The sequence below is a fragment of the Cebus imitator genome, unplaced genomic scaffold (genome assembly GCF_001604975.1).
Source record: "Cebus imitator isolate Cc_AM_T3 unplaced genomic scaffold, Cebus_imitator-1.0 Scaffold413, whole genome shotgun sequence".
Classification (NCBI taxonomy): domain Eukaryota; kingdom Metazoa; phylum Chordata; class Mammalia; order Primates; family Cebidae; genus Cebus; species Cebus imitator.
In genome coordinates this window covers 1,821,836-1,843,339 of record NW_016107728.1, presented here as the reverse complement: position 1 = coordinate 1,843,339, position 21,504 = coordinate 1,821,836, and the positions used below count along the sequence as shown (strand labels likewise).

The window sequence follows — 21,504 nt, the reverse complement described above, 5'->3', positions numbered from 1 at the left end:
TCACTCCTCATTGTATGACTTCCCTCTTGGGAGTTCTAAGGGTCAAGGGAGAGTTACTCACTTACACAATTTGGTTTACTGTGGGAATTTTATACTATTCTAAGATACAGAGAAGATTTTTAAAAAACTGGCATTTAGTAAACTGTAAGTTATCATCTAAACCTAGGGTTATTATCGAGAAGAATTAGTTACAAACAAATGAATTACTCTGCTCTAAAAGGGAGGCACATGCTAGTTTCAATATTTGCGTATTTAAAATAAAAATGTAACTTTAATATAGTTGTCACCACAAAACATTCTCTTTTGAAAAAAAGGTTTAATGCATCTAAGTTGTTCCACATAAGAAAATTACTAGCATGTTGGAGAGATAAAACAAATAAAACTATTAGTGAATATAACATAACAAACCATTGCATATAGCATCATTGTTTGATAAAGATTCTGGAGGCTAGGCGTGGTGGCTCACGCCTATAATCCCAGCACTTTGGGAGGCTGAGGTGGGTGGATCGCTTGAGCCTAGGAATTCTGAGACCAGCCTGAGCAACATGGCAAAACCCTATCTCTAAAAAAATACCCAAATTAGCCAGGTATGGTGGCACGCACGAGTAGTCCTAGCTACTTGGGAGACTGAGGTGGGAGGATGTGCTTGAGCCCAGGAGGTGGAGACTGCAGTGAGCCGAGATCCTGTCACTCCAGCTTGGCTGACAGGGTGAGACTCTGTCTCTAAATAAGTAAATAATAAAGACTCTGGATTAGTTTTTCAATCTTCATCTAGTAATTCAAAATATCTGAATTATTTGCAGGTCTGCAGTGTGTGTGTTTACTGGGTTTTACTCATGGAGGCTAGTTTTCTTGTGTGACTGGTATATTCTAAATTGTGTGCCAAATGATATCACACTTTAAATTTTATTTTTAGGAACAATTTGAGACCAAGAAAAATAGACCAGGTACAGTGGCTCATGCTTGTAATTCCAGCATTTTGGTAGGCTGAGGTGGGAAGAATGCTTAAGCCTAGTAGTTTAAGACCAGCCTAGACAACAAAATGAGACCCCGTTTCTACAAATTGAAAAATTGGCCAGGGTTGGCAGCACGGGCCTGTGGTCCCAACTCCATGAGAAGCTGAGGTGGGAGGACTGCATGATCTTAGGAGGTGGAGGGTGCAGTGAGCCATGTTCACGCCATTGCACTCCAACCTGGTGACAGCAAGACCCTATCTCAAAGAGAAAAAAAAATAATAAAAATAATATCCTCTAGAAAGGATCTGCATTTGCTGCTTCTATCAGATCTGCGTATATTACCAGACCAGCACCACCTTAGATCAAGCTCTGGATTTGGGAAACTCTTTTAGTCCCAGGATATTCAAACTATACTGAAAAAAGAATGTCTGGAGCATGTTCAATTTCCCAGTCTGTGCTCAACTTATGAGAATATGCATTTGAGGCCCTAACTTAACCTGTGGAGGGTTCCTACCTGCTGAGCAGGACCCAGTTTTGGTTTTCATCTCTCTCAGGCAGTAGGGCCTTCTCAAAGAAAGTTCTTAATTTTCCAGGATTCATAAATGCCCTCAGGGCAAAAGTTGCTTTTAGCACTCTATTCCTTTCTGGCCTGCACTTCTTTATTGTTCATAAACTCTTCAATGCATTTAAATTTTTTTCTTTCCAAGTCGCCTAGCTTTTGAATTATTTTTAGCAGAAGAACAGATCCCACTAACCTAGTCCACTATTCAGGGAAACAACAACAACAAAATCCTCCCTGGTAACTTTTCAGAGCATAGTTTGGGCATGGTAGGAGAAATGGGAGGAATTAAACCAAAAGTGAATAGCTGGTAAACTAGGAAACAAAAAATGCTAACCTCTGCTTTGAGAAGGTTGACATTGATGGAAAAGAAAAAAAATATATAGCAGTTAGAAAGGATATTAGGATTGGAAGTGTCAGTTTCATTTTAAGAGCAGGAGAAGGGAAAGAAGTCAGTGGGAAGGCAAAAGATGCTAGAACACATGACACAGAAATTCTACTCTCACCTATATGTTCAAGAGAAATGAAAATATATAGCTACACAAAAATTCATACATGGATGTTCATAGCAGCATTGTTCATAATAGCCCAAATATCTGTCAACTGGGATAGGAATAAACAAAATGTACTATATCCACATAACAGAGTATTATTTGGCCATAAAAATAAATGAAGTACTGATATGAGCTATAACACTGATGAACCTTGAAAACATTATGCTAAGTAGAAAAGAACCCCCACATATTATATGATTCCACTTACATTAAATGAGCAGTATAGGCAAATATATAGAGATCAAAAGTAGATTAGTGGTTGCTCAGGAGTGGGAGGCATGGGAAGCTTGGGGGTGACTGCTACACGTCATAGGATTTCTTTCAGAGGTGATAAAAAGGTTCTAAATTTGTGGTTATGGTTGCATAACCCCAAATACAGAAATACTTTATTAAATTGTGCTTTGCTTTATTGCATTTTGCAGATATTCCAATTTTTACATATTGAACATTTGTGGCAACTCTGCATTGAGCAATCTTTTTTTGCCATTTTTATAACAGCATGTGCTCATTTTGTGTCTCTGTGTCACATTTTGGTACCTTGTGCAACATTTCAAACCTGCGAACAGTGATCTCTGATGTTACTATTGGAATTGTTTTCAGTTACCACAATGAACTGTGCCCATAAAAGACAGTAAACTTGAGTGTGTTCCAACTGCTCCACTGACTGGCCATTCCCGTTGCTTTCTTTCCTAGCACCTTCCTATTCCCTGAGACACAACAGTATTGAAATTAGGCCAATTAGTAACCCTACAATGGCCTTTAAATGTTCAAATGAAAGGAAGAGTCACATGTCTCTCACATTAAATCAAAAACTAGAAATGATTAAGTTTACTGAGGAAGGCATGTCAAAAGCCAAAATAAGCCAAAAAGTAGGTCTCTTGTACTGGTCAGTTAAGTCATGAATGGAAAGAAAAGTTCTTGAAGGAAATTAACAGTGCTACTCCAACAGAACACATGAACAATAAGAAAGTGAAATGGCCTTATTGCAGATAGGTGAAAGAGCAAGGGCTGATGTACAAGCTGCAGCAACTTCTCTGGAAGATCCAGCTAAGATAACTCATGAAGGTGGATACACTATATAACAGATTTTCAGTGTACATGAAAACTACCTTATCTGGGAAGAAGATTATATCTACAACTTTCAGTGCTAGAGAACAGTCAATGCCTGATTTCAAAGCTTCAGAAGACTCTCCTGGTGGGGTTAGTTGATGCTGCTGGTAACTTGAAGTTAAAGCCAACGCTCATTTGCCATTCTGAAAATCCTAGGGCCCTTAAGAATTACGCTAAATCTACCCTGCCTGTGTTCTGTAAGTGGATCAAAAAAGCACAGATGACAGTGTATCGGTTGTAGCATGGTTTACTGAATATTTTAAGCCCACTGTTGAGACCTACTACTCAGAAAAAAAGATTCCTTTCAAACTATTACTGCTCACTGACAATGCACCTGGTCACCCAATAGCTCTGATGGAGATGTACAAGACTAATGATGGTTCCCTGCCTGCTAACGCAACAACCATTCTGCAGCCCATGGGTTGAAGAGTAATTTTAACTTTTAAGTCTTATTATTTAAGAAGTACATAAGTCTATAACTGTCATTGACAATGATTCCATTGATGGATCTGGGCAAAACAGACTGAAAACCTTCCAGAAAGAATTTACTATTCAAGATGCCATTAAACATTTGTAATTTAAGGCCGGGCATGATGGCTTATGCCTGTAATTCCAGCACTTTGGGAGGCTGAGGTAGGCAGATCACTTAAGGCCAGGAATTTGAGACCAGCCTGGCCAACATAGTGAAACCCCATCTCTACTAAAAATATAAAAATTAGCCAGGTGTGGTGGCACACAGTTGTAATCCCTTCTACTCTGGAAGCTGAGGCAGGAGAATCGCTTTAACCCGGGAGGTGGAGGTTGCATGAGCCAAGATTGTACCATTGCACTCCAGGCTGGACAACAGAGGGAGATCTTGTCAAAAAACAAAACAAAACAAAACAAAACAAAACAAAACAAAACAACCTGTGATTTATGGGAGGAAGTCACAATATCAACATGAATGAGAGTTTGGAAGAAGTTGATTTCTAATCCTAATGAATGACTTTGAGGGGTTCAAGACTTCAATGGAGGAAGTCACTGCAGATGTGGTAGAAACAGCCAGAGAACTAAAATTAGAAGTGGTACCTGAAGATGTGACTAAATTGCTGCAATCTCCTGATAAAACTTAAACAGATGGCCTGGCGCAATGACTCACACCTGTAATCCCAGCACTTTGGGAGGCCGAGGCAGGCAGATCACTTGAGGTCAGGAGTTTGTGATCAGCCTGGCCAACATGGTGAAACTCCATCTCTACCAAACAGTATGAAAAATTAGCCAAGTGTGGTGGTATGTGCCTGTAACCCCAGCTACTCTGGAGGCTGAGGCAGGAGAATCGCTTGAAACCAGGAGGCAGAAGTTGCAGTAAGCTGAGATCGTGCCACTGCACTCCAGCCCACGTGAGAGAGCGAGACTCTGTCTCAAAACAAACAAACAAGAAAACAAAAAAACCCAAGTTGAACAGATGAGGAGTTGCTTCTCATGGATGAGCAAAAAGTAGTTTCTTAAGATGGACTCTACTCCTGGTGAAAACACTCTGAACATTATTGAAATGATAACAAAGGATTTAGAATGTTATATAAACATAGTTGATACAGCAGGGGCAGGATTTGAGAAGACTTGACTTCAGTTTTGAACGAAGTTTTACTATGGGTAAAATGCTATCAAACAGCATTGTATGCTACAGAGAAATATTTTATGAAAGGGAGAGTGAATCCATGTGGCAAAGTTTATTGTCTTATTTTAGGAAACTGGGACCTGGTGCAACAGCCCACAACTGCAGTAATCTCAGCTTTTTATGAGGCCAAGGTGGGAAGATAGCTTGAGCCCAAGAATTCGAGACCAGCCTGGACAATATAGTGAGATCCTCTCTCCACAAAAATAATTAAAAATAAGACAATCGCTGGGAGTGGTGGGTGTGTGCCTGTAGGCCTAGCTCTTCAGGAGGCTGAGGCAGGAGGCTCATTTGCACCAAGAAGGTAGTGGCTGTGCTGACCCATGATGGTGCCAATGTACTTCAACCTGGGCAACAGAAAGATGCCAAAAAAAAAAAGGAAGGAAGGAGGGAAGGAGGGAAGGAAGGGAGGGAGGGAGGGAGGAAGGAAGGAAGGAGGGAAGGTGGGAAGGAGGGAAGGGGGGAAGGGGGGAAGGAGGGAAGGGAGGAAGGAGGGAGGGAAGGAAGGAGGGAAGGAAGGAGGGAGGGAGGGAGGGAAGGAGGGAAGGAAGGAAGGAAGGAAGGAAGGAAGGAAGGAAGGAAGGAGGGAGGGAGGGAGGGAGGGAGGGAGGGAGGGAGGGAGGGAAGGAAGGAAGGAAGGAAGGAATTTGCCACCACTGTTCTGATTAGTCAGAAGCCATCAACATTGAGGCAAGCCCCTCTACCAGCAAAAGATCATAACTTGCTGAAGGCTCCGATGATTAGTATTTTTCAGCAATAAAATATTTTTAAATTAAGGTAGGTATATTTTTTTAAAGACATAATGCTGTTGCACACTTAATAGACTACAATGTAAATACAACTTTTTTTTTTTTTTTTTGAGACAGTCTCCCTCTGTCACCAGGTTGGAGTACAGTGGTGCCATCTCAGCTCACTGCAACCTCCACCTCCCAGCTTCAAGCAGTTCACCTGCCTCAGCCTCCCCAATAGCTGGGACTATAGGCGTGTACAACCACGCCCAGCTAATTTTTGTATTTTAGTAGAGATGGGGTTTCACTATGTTGGCCAGGATGGTTTCGATCTCTTGACCTCATGATCCTCCTGCCTTGGCCTCCCAAAGTGCTGGGATTACAGGTGTAAGCCACTGCGCCAGGCCAACTTTTTAAAATTTGAGACAGGGTCTTGCCCTGTCGCCCAGACTGGAATGCAATGGTGCGAGATCAGCTCACTGCAACCACCTCCTCCCAGGTTCAGGCAATTCGCCTGCCTTAGCCTCCCAAATAGCTGGGACTACAGGGTGTGTGACACCATGCCCAGCTAATTTTTTGTATTTTTAGTAGAGATGGGGTTTCACCACATTGGCCAGCACGGTCTCAATCTCTTGACCTCGTGATCCATCTGCCTCAGCCTCCCAAAGTGTTGGGATTTACAGGCGTGAGCCACCGCACACAGCCATAAATGTAACTTTTATGTGCACTGGGAAACAAAAAAATTCATGAGTCACTTTATTGCAATATTGCTTTATGTCAGTGGTCTGGAACCAAACCTGCAGTATCTCTGAAGTATGCCTGCATCTCTCCAACTCTAATCTATTATCACATGGATCATTCTAGCCTTCTCTTTTGTCTGTAACTTTCCATTTTAACAGTAAAAAATCTGGCAGTATCCTACTTTTACCTCGGAAAGTTACAAATGTAAAATGAGAAATAAATTTGTTTTGAGAGGAAATCACTTATTCAAATAACTGTGTTATTCTGTTTTGTTCATAATATCAAAGGCTCTATAAATACAGAACTTTAAAGCAAAACAAAATTCACCCAGATTTAAAGTGAGCTAAAGCTTTGCTTGCAACACTTTTCAGGTTATGTCACACAAAGAAAAACAGTACTGTTTGTATAGCCCACTGAGATAAAATGGACAAGGTTGCTCATTGGTGGAGGTGATGGTCAAGGGACTTGGGAATCTGTCTGGAATGCTGAGAGATCAACACCACCACTAACATGCAGCTATTCACATCATCAGCAAAGTACTGAACTAAAGCAACAAGGCTCTAACAACTCCAGAGATTTCTGGAATTGTATATCATATACTATTCTCATATACTATTCCTAAAATACAAAAAGTAACATAAGGTCTGAGGTTAAAAAAGACTCACAATACATATCAATTGCTAAGCAATGTAAAGAGTTCACTTTTGCAGTGGTCTGGAACTAAACCCACAATACCTTTTAAATAGTCTGTATACTAAAAACCATCAAATCATCCTCTTTAACTGGATATGAATTATAACTCAATAAAGCTGAGATACATTTTGTGACAATCTCTAATCCCACTTTGCATATATTTCTTTTCCTTTTTTAGTGACTCAACACTTATTTTCTAAATATATATTATTTTATAAATCATTGACTATACAACATTTGTTTCAAAACTTTAATTTGATTGAAAATTAACCTTACTTTTTCTTCTTGCTTTTCGGAACTTGACAGCAGCCAGATTTATTAAATTCATGCCATAAAGATTGTAGTCAATGAAGAGCTGTAGGAGGTAGGGAATATGCGCTTCATGAGGCTGGTAAAACTTATTCATTATGGCTCCACTTTGCAAAAGTTCACATATCCTAAATTAGAAAAAAAAAGTTGTATCATAAAATTATGTTCCCTAAAATGTTAAATGAAACAACGATTATAGAAATACAGAGAACAAAGCCCTTTTTAGCATACAAAATTTTCATCTCAATTTTACTGGAAATTGGTATTTTGTTAGAAATTAAAAGTTTCAACCAAGTTTTAAAGTAAGCAACATATTCTGAATAACAAAAAACTGCAGGGATGAAGAATATTTTGTCTTAAACCAATTTGATAATAACTATATTTAAAAATTAAAATACCAAAAGGTTTTTAAAGACTTTTAAAAATAAATAATTTTGAAAAGATTAAATATTCAAAAAAAGAAAAGAAACCATTACTTTATAATCTCACCATTCAGAGATATTACCACGTTGATAGTTTTCTTTCCTGAGTGTTTTTTTTCCTTCATGATGACAAATACAAACAACAGACAATTATATAGAGCATAATAAGTACTATCTGGGGAAATATATTACACATCTAGAAAAGATACTTATCAGAGAGAGATGCAGAGATGGTTTCTGCAAAACCTTAGAGGAAGTCTCTAAGCAAGAGGCTTAATAATGAATTATAGGTACTTTTTTCTCTGAAGAGAGGAAGGAGTATTCACATAAATAAAACTGCATATGTAAAGGGTCATGAGAAACCATGGCTTATTTAGGAACTGAAACCACTGAGTAAGACTGTGACCTAGTGTCAGAGGTGGGGCCAGAGAACTAATGAGAAGTAAGAGCATGAAGAGCCTGTTAAGACATTTGAAGCGGTAGTGAAATTAGCCTGAGAAGTGAACAGCAGAAAAGTGACATGGCCAGACTAGCTACAGAATACACAAGACTACAGGTAAGGAATTAAATAGGCTGTTGTGGAAAAACTAAGGATGGTGGCTACAACAAGGATTATAGAAATGTATTGATTCAGGAGACATATATAAGGGTGAAATGATCAAGCCTTGATGACTAACTAAATGTGAAGGGTGAGACAGAAAAGGATGATGCCTAATTTCCTGCTTAAGCAGCTGGTTAGTGGTGTTGCAATTATTTGAAAGGGGGAAGAACTGTAGGAAAAACTGGTTTGTTTGGGATTTTTTTGGAAGGGGAGTAAGGATAAACTCAATTTAGACACAAGGGCATAAGTATAGTGGGTATCAAATAATAATATTGGAAATGGATTGTAAAGAAAATAAGAATAATTTTATTAACATAGCAGAGGTAACTAACCTATTTCTGAGCACTATACATTGGATACTGTGCTAAAGTACTTTATTACAAGTCTATGGTACGATCATCTCCATTTTACAAACAAAGAAATTATCTTAGAAATAATTAAAAATCATACAAATAAAAAGTAGAAGAGCTCTGAGGTGGGAGGACCACTTGAGCCCAGGACTTCCAGGTTACGATAAAGTATGATGGTGCCACTGCACTCCATCCTGGGCAAAAGAGCAAGATCCTGTTTCTTAAAAAACAAAGGGGGTAAAATTCAAATCAAATTTTCTCTGTCTTGTGAGCCCTCACTCTTAACCACTGGGCTATTCCATCTATCCAGCAGGTGGGTTGATATATTGTTTAGAAGCTCTGGAGGGAAATTAGGCTATTCATATACATTTGGAAGTCAAATGCATAAAGATAAACAAAAACCAAAACCAAATCAACCCATGGGAGTAGATAAAACTGTAGAGGGAAGAGAAAATACACAGAGAAAAGATTAAAGTCTACAGCAGAACTCTAAGAAACAACCATAGATGTTAAAAGAGAAACCAACAAAATGGCAGAAACATGAATTTCTAGAGGTAGTATGTATTACAGAAGCTAATATTTAGGATTGTTTTAAGGCATCACAAGCAGCACCATGAGTTCAAAAAGTAAGGACATAAAATTGGATTTAGCGACACAGAGGCCACTGGTGAAAGCAATTTCAGTAAAACGGTTGGGGTAGAAGCCATATTGGAGTAAATTAAAGAGTGAATGGAAAAAGCCTAGTGGCTTATGCCTTTAATCCCAGTACTTTGGGAGGCTGAGGTGGGTGAATCACTTGAGATCAGGAGTTCAAGACCAGCCTGATCAATATGCAAAAACCCTGTCTCTACTAAAAATACAATAAATTAGTCAGATGTGGTGGTGGTGCCTGTAATCCTAGCTACTCAGGAGGCTGAGGCAGGAGAATTGAGTGAACCTGGGAGGCAGAGATTACAGTGAACTGAGATCCTGCCACTGCACTTCAGCCTGTGCAACAGGGCAAGATTCTGTTTCAAACAAACAAACAATGAATGGAGGTAAGAAGTTGGATACACTAAGTATAGATAAATCTTTCAAGGAGAATGGCTGTAAGAGAAAGGTGTGAATGTGTGCGTAAAATTAGCAAAGTCTTATTAATATTTAAATGGAGTGGGAAAGAAAGATGAAAATAGCTGATATATGAAAGAGATCCTTGACAACACCAAAGAAGATGGATCCTGAGCCTTAGCGGTGAAGAGGAAAAATCTCTTTCACGGAATAGGCGGCGAGTAGAGAATGGATGTAAATGCAGTTTAAGGGCCTTTGACAGAGGGCCTTAAAAAGCTTTATTCCAGTGGTTCTCAAACTTTTTGGTCCCAGAACCCCTTTCATTCTTAAAACATTACTGAGGGGCTGGGCGTGGTGTTTCATGCCAGTAATCCCAGCACTTTGGGAGGCCGTGGCAGGTAGATCACCTGAGGTCAGGAGTTCAAGACCAGCCTGGCCAATATGGTGAAACCCTGTCTCTACTAAAAATATTAAAAAATTAGCCAGGCGTGGTGGTGGGTGCCTGTAATCCCAACTACCCGGGAGGGTGAGGCAGGAGAATTGCTTGAACCCAGGAGATGGAGGTTGTAGTGAGCCGACACGGTGCCACTGTACTCCAGCCTGGGCAACAGAGTCAGAATGTGTTTCAAAAAAAAAAACATTACCAAGAACACTAAAGAGCTTTTGTTTATTTGGTTTATATCTACTGGTATTTACCATATTAGAAATTAAAACAGAAATGCTTAAGAAACTTATTTACTAATTTTATTTTTGCGACAGCGTTTCACTGTCACCCAGGCTGGAGTGCAGTAAAGTGGGGCGATCTCGGTTCACTGCAACCTCCGCCTCCCAGGTTCAAATGATTCTCCTACCTCAGCCTCCCAAGTTGGTAAGACAATATGTGCGTGCCACCAAGCCCAGCTCATTTTTGTATTTTTTGGTAGGGATGGGGTTTCATCACGTTGGCCAGGCTGGTCTCAAACTCCTGACCTCACATGATCTGCCCGCCTCATCCTCCCAAAGTGCTGGAATTACAGGTGTCAGCCACCACAACTGGCCTATGAATTTTAAAATAACAATAAACTTGTATGTATGTTAACATAAATAACATTGTTTGAAACTATATTTTTCAAAACAAAAACAACTTAGAAAAGAAAAACTTTTACATGTTTACAAATCCTTGTTTTAACAGAAGATAGCTGGATTATTACATTGGCTTCTGCTCAATCTGTTGCAATATATTGCTTTGGTTGATGCATATGAAGAAAAATCTAGCCGAGTACAGACATGTAGTTGAAAATGGAATAATAATAGCCTTTCGTGTTACTTCCATTTTGTCACATAAATATTATAAAGATATATAACCAAGGGTCAAAATTCAATAAAATTAATAATTTTTACCATGTCCTAATAATATTCTTATATCAAGCTGATTTTTTTTTTTAAGGCGAGTGCTTAGTGGTGGAAAACACAATGATTAGTAGTTGATATCCTTACTCTGATTTCAGACAAGGGGCCCGATTAACCTACTATCAATGAACACAGTGTAAAAGGAAAATCAGTATAATCTTAGTATAACAAAAATGTTAGCACTTTAGTATAATAAAGATAATTCTGACCATACAAATCCTCTGAAAGGGTTTCAGAAATCCCCACTTCACACTTTGAAAACCACCTCTCTAGAATGATGAGTTCTATTTTCTCTAAGAAGGTAAGGCCTGAGGAGAGGATGGAGAATAGTAGAGATAATTAACCAGAAAATAAGTAGGCGTATTGCAGGCAGGGAAGGGTCTGTGTGAAGCTGACAACCATGAATTTACAGTGGCACCAGTGTGTGATTTTTTTTTTTAAATTCTGCAGTAATCAGAAACTAAGGCTTAGCAGAGAGAAAATAAGTAAACGGATGAATTAAGAATTGACGTTTTGATTTGGCAGACCAAAGAGTACCACAATTTTTGCTTATATATTTGAGTTACTTGTTTATTCTTTATCTCCCCAGCTTGTTGTAAGTTCCCTGAGGGCAAGAACCACGCACACTTTGCCACCATGTTTGCCCAGCAACTTCCACAGATCATCAAATAATACAGGCACTTTACAAGCATTTATTAAAAATGCATAAACAGGTCTGATATGGTGGCTCAGGCCTGTAATCCCAACACTATGGGAGACTAATGTGGGAAGATCACTGGAGCCCAGGAGTTTGGGGCTGCAATGAACTATGACTGCACCACTCCAGCCTGGGTGACAGAGCAAGACTGTCTCAAAAAAATAATAAATCAGAGATTTCAGGCTGGCATCATAAGCTGAGTATATAATTTAAGGCAAACTTTTTGAGAAGAGTTTAGTGTTTGCTATAGTTGCAAGGAAAAAATTGATTATATTTATACTTTAAGTAGTTTATCGGTTATTTATATAACACTTATGGCTCTTTTAATCATGGCTCCCACTCCAGTACAACTTGTGGATGAGAAAGGGAAAAATGACTGAGGTTTACTCTCTTACCACTCTGTATATGGGTGAGGGAATAAAAGTCCACAGAATTGCTCTTTTGTACTCCATGAATATGAGAAAGTATGAGTAGAGGAGAGCTGGTATAAGAAATATCACTGTCTATAAGAGCCTATTCTGGAAAATGGTTCTGGCACCCTACATAACAGAAGTTACTTTGGGTAAGATCAAGGGCAGGATGCAGGAAAACTAGTGTTCAGTGAGAAGGGAATAACCAGTAGGATTAGAGCTGTGATTCAGTGAAGTACTCAAACGGTTGAATCCAGAGTAAACCTCATGTCCTGGGCAGTTGTGCCCCTTGCAGTACTTTAATACACTATGGGAAAACATCCAATTTGTGTTTTATGAAAAAGTTCCTTTTTGAAACCCAGTAGCTATTAGCAGAGAGGATCTCCTGAAAAAAAAAAAAAAATACTCAGCACACCTCCAAGGCCACTTTTACCCTAGCTTGCCACTATATATAGTGAAAATCCTTGTCTTGAATCTGAAAGGATGATTAAAATCTTCCATATATGTGCTCTTCCCTGTCCTCAATAACCTGGGCTCAAGGATGATTGAGAGAATAAACTAGAGGTAGGGAGACTGAGGGAAGAAAAAACAACCCAAACCAAAACCAACAAAAAACCTGGAATATAAAATTTCACCAACATCTAGGAGTCAACAGATTTCTGAGCTCTCCGAAGCCCTCTCTCTTGTACTCACTCCTACACATTTCTCCTTGCTTTGAAGCTAAAGAGCAAGTTTCTCTTAGGTCTGGCCAGAGGAGCACTAACATCATACAAGGCAGCCATAATCTCTCCTTACCTACTTCCACAGACTCTCTAAATCTATAATAGGGAAGCAGTTAGGAGCCTCCACCTCTAAAATATCCTTCATAGAGTCTAAGCCACTGGTCTCTCTATGTATACATACGTGTGTATTTTACAGTCTCTCTCTTTAATAAGATTACAAACTATAGAGGCCTTCTTTCTAGATTTTTCTTTTTATTATTAAAATACTTAAATGATAGTTATTCATATTTTGGTTTCATTTATCTTTGTACCTTTTCACCATTGCAGGATTGTAAAGATAGATCTTCATAAAGTGTCTTTCCTTCTCATGATAACCATAAAAAGGCCTGAAATATAAGAAAAAGGCATTTCAAATTATTTTCATCATTCAGAGATGAAATATGCAACTTATCGCCCTAGTTAGATTCAGCTGGCCAAATTCAGTCTTACATTTAATATTATCACCCCCACAAAGAAACAATTTTAAAAAACCCAAACCTCTCAGTTAAACCTAGCACAGGTTAACATATGAAATGCTGAAGCTTTTTAAAAGTGTTAAAAATCACTTTCTTTGCATTACTGATGATAGGAATTAATAATTATCACTTTGAAAAAACTATGAACAAAAAGGAAGAACAAACCATCCACACCTTAATCACAAACATCAAGACTCTTTCAGTGGCTTTTTTTTTTCTTTACTCTGACCACATATGAGAGAAACAGACCTTTCAGGCACCTTCTTCTGGCTCCCATTTTTTTTCTGTTAAAACCTGAAGTTCTTCATCAACAAAGTCCTTTACTTTCCTTATTCAGCTGTTTATTATTAATTTTATAAGTTCAATAGGCAGAGGCAATTTACCTATTACATGTACACACCGTATATGTTTCAGTAGCTGCTATGACTACACCTGTAACACACAACTGTATCAAGTGCAGTCTGTGAAAAAACTGTGTAGACAGGAACTTAAGAGACTGAAAAAGACCATGGCCTTACTTAAGGAACCTAATCATGTTATGGCTGAGTTTTTTCTCAGGGTATCAGCTGGAATGAGGAAAGGGGGAAACAAAAGACTATATAAAAGGGAGAGAAATCCTTGGTGCAAGACGAAATAAGCTGAACTCTCATGTAATCTCAGGAGGATCTGAAACTACACTGCAACCTCTGATATACAGAACACTATTTTCAAAGATGATGTAATTAGAAACAATACATAAGCAGGTATGAATTTGTGAATGAAATAAAAGGCTTTGTATTGGCTTAAAAGTGGTCTGTGAATACATGGTTAAATCTTTAGGTGGATAAACCCAATCACTCTTCATGTAAAAACATTGTTCTCTTAGGACAGGCAGATAACAAAATTTACTCTCATTAGGACATCACCTCTCTGTCATGTCTAATAGTATAGTGGATATCAAATAAAGGACTAATTTGGCAGCAGAGTTATTATTTTGGGTATATGCAAACAATTTTTTACTTGTTTTAAGCCACATGTATTATTGCTATAAAGTGATTTCTGTTAAAAAAAAAAACAAAAAACAAAAAACAATCCAACTATTTACCAAGGTCTAAAGGGTTCCTCATCTCATCCTTGCCTCCCACTTCAATCTCAAGTCATACCATTCTTTCTTCTCCTCCAGCCACTCTAAACATTTCAGACCTTCTAACTTAATCCCTCAAGTGGAAAGCTCTGCTCTGGACTTTTGCATGGCTTGTTTAATCTTCATTGAGAACTCTGCTTAATTTACCTTTTCAGAAAAGTCTCACCTGACCATCCCTCCCTCTCATCCTTGACTTTTTTCTTAACTCTTTTATAACACTTCCTGTCCAGTTTGTTGCTGTTCACCCTATTTTGTTGCCATGAAGAATGGGTTAAAGAAAGACACAATACATAAATGATCTCATTCTCTCTCACTGGCGCATTCAACCTTAATTACAGCCCTTTCCTGCTATGATAACTTTCATATATAGAAAGGTAGTCTTCTGGAAATATGGGTTCTCTTCAGCCAGATGAATGATTTTGCCAAAAGAATTCCTCATCAGGGAGACTCTTTGGGCGAAAAGAGGTAGAATGGAGGAGTTTGAAAGCAGATGTTTTTCATGTTTAAAAAATTACACCTCTTAATTAGTTTTTAAAATATATCACTACAAAGAAAAAATGAATGTCAATAGTGAAAAATCTCAACTAATTAATTTTGATGGATTGAGAATCTCTTTACAGAAGAGTCTCTAAAATCATGAGTTAGAAAGAATCCCAGAAATTAGCCTAAGGTCATCGTCCTATCTCTTAACTCAGCCTCAGGATAGTGACAGCCTAAAAAGAATACAGTTAAACCTCCTATAAATGTTAATTTGGTAGCTAAATACAACCATATCTAACTTAAAGAAGTAGGAAAAATTGAAGGAGAATTAGAAAAGGTAGAAGGGGAAGTAAAAAGGGGATCTAGGGAAGAAAAAGACCAAAAATATTAGAAGAAAAAAGAAAACTGCAATGAAAAATTAGAGTGAACAGCTCATCTTCTGTCCCATGTAATCAGATTTGTAACTCAACTACTCTAAAAAATGTGGCAATGCTTTCAACAAATACCCACCAAAAATACAGGAAGATTTATGACTATATATTTCACTGGGCTATTTGGAGACTCAACTTTGAAATGAGGAGATATATATATACATATATATATATGTTAGTTATTAGACACTATCAAAATTAAACAAAACTAAAAGATAAAGTATGTAATTATTCCTAAAATAACTGCTACAGTTATTGAAAGAGTATAAACTTTCATCTCATTCATTTATCCAATCAAATAGAGCCATCTCTAGTAAAGTGTCCTACACCATACAAGGTACTAGGAATATAAAGATGAACGAGATAAACATGGTCCTTTTTCTCATGGAGTTTACATGCTAGTGGAAGAAACACATAAAAATTAAGTAAATAACAGCCTGGGCAAGAAGAGTGAAACTCTGTCTCAAAAATAATAAATAAAAATTAAAATACCTGCAAGCTATATTAAGTGCTAAAGAAAACAAAGAATGGGCTGAGATACAGAATAATAATAATATCCTACTTAAAATACCTTATTTTAAGTAGAATAGTCAAAGAAAACTTCCCTGGAGAGGTCAATGATTTGAAAGACTGGGGAAGGGTAGAACACTCAAGGAAAGAAAATTGCATATACAAAGAACTTAGGTGAGAAACAAGTTGGCACAGCAGAGGAACTGAGAGAAGATCACTGTTTCTGGATGGAATACAGAAAGCAAAGTTTCGGAGGTAGGCAGAGGTGAGGTCACATAGGTTATGGCTGGAAGTTTAAATTTTATTCTAATAATATGAAGCCACTCAAGAATTTTTAATTAAGTTTACAGTATAAGAAGAGTACTTCTGCTGCTCAGAAATAAGATAAAAATAGAAGGAAATTCCATCAAATGATACTATGATGGGCCAGAGGAAAGCCTAGACAAAGGTGGAAGAAAGCAGACAGATTTAAGGTCTCAACTTGGATTTCACATAGACATAAAACAACTCAAATGTTCCAGTATGAGCTCCAGATCTTTCCTGTCATTTGGTTCCACCTGCACCGTCCATCTTACTAGCAGAACACACTTAAAATTTTGCAGTCAACCTTGATTCCTCTCTCACAATCCTACTCAATCAAACAGCAAATCTTACTAATTCAACCTTCAGAATAGATCCAGAAGCTGATGACTTCACACTACTTCCCTGCTACTACCCTAGTTCAAGCCACCCTATTTTCTTTTTTGTTTTAATTTTAATTCCTTGGTCTTTTCTACCTTAATATCAAGCCACCAAATTTTCTTACCCAGATTAACGTCCTAATTCTCTTCCTCCTCCTATTCTTGTCCCCTTACAATTTATTATTAATACAGTTGCTAAAGTAATCCTTTCAAGTTTAAGACAGATCTTGGCTACTCAAAATCATGTAATAACTTAGAGTAAAAGTCAAAGTCCTTACATTAGCCTACTGAGTGATTACCAAACTTAAGCATGCATAAGAATCATCAGAAAGGCTTATTAAAATACAAATTGCTGGGCCCCAAGAACATAGTTCTACCAAGTTCCCAGGTGTATTAGTCTGAGTCCTCCGTGAAGTAAATGCCAAATGTGTAGGAAATGTATTATGAGGACTACCTGTGAAAGAAAATGAGAAGGGAGCCAGAAGAAGCTGGCATATCCACCAGGCCTGGATGCCAGTCTCATCTCAAGTGAATAAAGGGATGTCTTATAGACCTGCTTTATTATCTTTGCTATGCTCAATCAGAGCATTAAGAGTAGCCTATGGAAAGCAGCTCATGTGGAGTGACAGATTGGAATTGAGCGTATAGTAGCTGGGGCCATTCACTCACTCTTTGTGTATTTGGAAATATAAGAGGTATATTCTCATAGTTGTCAAACCAGGTAAAGCTAATGATACTAGGTGATACTAGGAAACCAAAATATGGAAACCACACTTTAAGAATCATTGGTCCTCACAATCTCTATCCTCTCATATCGTTCTCACCTCATTTCATGCAACTCTTCTTTACTCTTCCATTCCAGTCACCTGGTCTCCATGCTGTTCCTACTCCCTTACCTCCTTCAGATCTCCGCTCAGTTGTCATTACTTTGTCAATGACACATTCCCTGATTACTCTAAAATTGTCACCAGTCTTTCCTACCCCACACTACTGATCCTTCTTATCCTGCTTGTATATCTTCTTTCCTTCCACAGGACTAAATATCATATAGCAAATAAATTAATGTTATATTAGTATCTGTTTCCCATAGTAGAATGTACCTTCCACATGCGCAAAGATCTTTGTTTTGTTCAGCAATATATCTCAAGTCCCTAGAAGAGTGCTTAGCATATAAAAGGTATTTAATAAATATTTGCTGAATAAATTACATTAATTTCTAAAGTTCTAGGAAGCAGAGAAACAGAAAAGAAAAAAAACAAAAATCGTCTACCTTTCATTGCCATAAAAATTCATGTTAAAAAGTTACAGCAAGAAATTCACTACAGTTCCATTAGACTAGAAGCAAAAGAATTACAGAGTCTATCAGCTGAATATGTTTTCTTCTAAATAGAATAGCGACAGAAATATAAACAGAAATTACAAAATATATTATTATATACTTACATTCCTGATACTAATGACACTTTGAACACATGCTGAGCAGTGGAAGATGGATTGCCTAAAGCCACATTAAGTGCTCTGTCGATACTGAATGCCATCTGAGAAAGATAGCTTTCTGGTTGCTGTCCATAACCATCGTATGGCACATAGAGGTAAGGAAAGATGCCATGTAGATGAAGACATGTCTTCTGACCTAAAATGTAACACATTATAAAGTTTAGTTTCCAGACACAGTTTAACAATACAAAACTCAGAATGAAACTCATTCAAATGTTCAAATGGCAACATAGCTTATCTAAGGAAAGAGTTGAAAAAAATCAATCCATAGCTAAAAGTAACCTTTATTAACTAAATTTTACAACAGAACGTTTGGAAATATTCAGTAAACACAGCATTATATAATAGTATGATTTAAATAGTAGTTCTGATGAAAGTATTTTTGACTATTTAACCCTCACAATCCAACTAGTTGTGTGTATTTCACTAAATCATCTATAAATACCACTTAGCACAGTGTTATGCAGATTACAAAAATTCACAAAAAGTTTACTAAACAAATATATGAATGCCTATCTTGGCATTAATGTTTTCAAACAAGAGCCTTCCCTAAAACAGAGGCAGCTCTGCGAGAAAGGGGAATGTAAAAGCAGTTTCAGTGTGTGGAATTTTTCTATTGTGGTGGGAAGGAGGGTAAAAACAAAACTTTGCCGTTAAAAGAAAAAAAAAGACAAAATCAAATCAAAACAAAATCTCTACAGATCAATTATCTATAATGGATTTCAGGGTATCTAAATTTTATATTTGGTGGTATGGAACAAGGGGAGACAAAATGAGTGGGGGAGTGGGGGGAAGCCAACATGCACACTTCTCAGAAAACCAGTATAGTATCAGTCAAGGTGCAGAATGGTGCTGACTTGCCAACAGACAATCCAGTACAGCCATTTTACTTAAAGAAAGTAATATGAGTGAGAACTCACAAAAGAAATGCCACAGAAACAGTAATGTAACCATGACAAGGTTAAGTAACAACAATAGCAACAAGAAGCAGATGCAACACTGCTCTCAGGAATCTGGCAGGGCTGTGTGGAAGGGGTTACTGTCCTCAGAGCATTGTCCCTAGTTTCCCTTGGGTATATGCCATTTGTCTAATCCAAACAGAGAGAACAGCAGTGATGGAAGAACACATCCATTTTTCTCATGCTGTCACCCACTCTCACTGTGCTCCTGCCAACACAAGCCTCAGGCTTCTTCCCCACCCTTTATCCCTCCTCACTCTGCTTCACTGGGCCTTTTCTTTTGATAGGAACGTAACTAATTTGATCACTATTTCCCATTTATGATTTAGAATGATTTATATAAAATATATAGAAAGTAATTCTACACTGTGTTGATATCTTAATGTTTACACTTCTTATAAATAATAATATTAGCTTCTCTTATTTTTAAGGTACACTTAGGACAGAAAAATAAATCTGGAAGTTATTACATAAAGCATAGCAAAATCTGAAAGATCAGTCATATAATAAAACAAGATTTGATCCTCCAAACTGTAATATTCTGAACCACCAACTGTCAAGCTTTTGAAAAACTACACATTGTGTTGTTATTATACCAATTTCAGTTTCTAGTTTGGCTATTTCATTTCATTTCTAAACATGACATGGTATTGGCCCCTAAATTCTATAATTTTTCAATTCTTCAAATAGAGAACATTCAAACTGTATTGATGAGTCTTAAGAAAATAGATATAATCAGTTTACTGATGACTTACTTAAATGCATTTTAAATATCTCATGAATAAATGTTATAACCATTACCCTTCTGGACAAAAATCACACTTTGACTCTGAGTAACTGGCATGCTAAACTACAGGTTGAGGGAGGTGGGAAGACAGTAAAGTATTTCCTCTTGACAAATTCAAAACCAGTGATTACAGAATTACTAGTGCAATGCCATATTTTACAAGCAATACTGTAAGTTCTTAAGATATTAGTTTTATAGTCAGTATCTCTTAATGGAATTTTGGGTAAATTTTACAAGAAACAATTACAAAATTGGACAGTACTAATAGTTTCTTTATGGGCAGAGTGTTTAACAAAGTATCTTAAAAATAATTTTATATCCACTTTTCCTATCTCTTGTGATGCAGGGGCCAGAGAAATTATCTATTTATAGGCTTCAGAATTACAACAATTTTGGGATGTATAATTTAGGAAAAAGGAAGAAATGACTTACTCAGCAAGCATTAGGGTAAGTGCTGTACCTATATATTTCTAAAACTTAGGATAACATTGAATTACTGATGGAGGTTAATGTTCCCAAAGTCACATAACTATTAAGCAATAGATTCAGGATCAATAAAACATAAAAAAATACTCTTTCCATTTAACCATGCTGGTTCAATGTTTTTAAAAAGTCAATGTTGGCTTCCTTAATTTCTCAGTTTTTATTTTGTATCATAATTGCATGTTTCCTTATCTGACGTTCTTATTTGATGGCAAACTCTCAGGGAGGTGATACTGCATTCAAATGAACATTATGACCCAGAACGCAATAAAAAACACATGGTATGTGCTTAACGAATATTTATTAAATGAATTAAAGAACCCACAGCAAAACAGAATAACTGCTTAAGGAGAAAGGAATGATGTGAAAGCCTTTGAAAATCTGAAGAAACAAATCCATGAAAAAAGAGGGACTCTGATACAATCAATGTAACAACCATCAGGGTTGCAGGTGGACATGGGTGTGTGGGGTTGAGAAGTGTCCCCAGCATATTGCACTTTCCTACCCTGAATGACCTGAAGTTCCATGCAAATTTGTAGTCACTCTATCAATACACACACATGTCTCTCTCCAGTGCTCCTGCAGCTAAAGATGGCTCAGAGCCTTACTCATTACTCTTCCTCAAGAACAATCTCTTGAAGAACCACCACAACACAAGGAATTCTTGGCACAGCACTAACAGCTCTAATATAGAAGAATAATATAAGATAAAATGAAAGAAACAGGATAAAATAAGAAACTCAGAAGTTAAATAAGGAAAGAGAAATGTGTAAAAATGAATATGAGAGTCAATTTCTTTTTGGAAATAGTATGTCTTCTATTAACATAAAATTTGTAGTTCTGTAATAGCATGGCTTTATCTTGACAAGATACCGACCACTTCTGTTTATGTCCCTCCACTAGCTCTACCTCACACAAATGTGTGGAGCTACAGAGCTGCAAAGTCCTTAGAGATAAACTAGTCTACTACAACTCCATAGTTAGGATTAGGTTAATCTGTGAGAAAATGACCCCAAGTCAATGGATTTAGCATTAAAATCAGTGGCTTCTCCCTGAAAAGAAGTCCAGAGGTAGGCAGCTGGTACTAGAGACCCAGC

The 21,504-nt window shown here is 37.4% G+C and overlaps 1 protein-coding gene across 10 annotated transcripts in view; it reads right to left on the bottom strand.

The window, feature by feature from the left end:
- The window catches only part of REV3L (REV3 like, DNA directed polymerase zeta catalytic subunit), a 147,898-nt gene that overhangs the window by 67,669 nt on the left and 58,725 nt on the right, over positions 1-21,504 (bottom strand). For all 10 annotated transcript variants that reach the window (XR_001819285.2, XR_001819289.2, XR_001819290.2 and 7 more), the window contains 3 exons: positions 18,125-18,314; positions 13,254-13,328; positions 7,272-7,432 (listed from right to left, as the gene is read on the bottom strand). Coding sequence is in view for 5 of the 10 variants with exons in the window: in XM_017509258.2 (XP_017364747.1) it covers positions 7,272-7,432; positions 13,254-13,328; positions 18,125-18,314 (426 nt within the window). In the remaining 5 variants the exon portion in view is untranslated. The remainder of the gene's footprint in view (positions 1-7,271; positions 7,433-13,253; positions 13,329-18,124; positions 18,315-21,504) is intronic.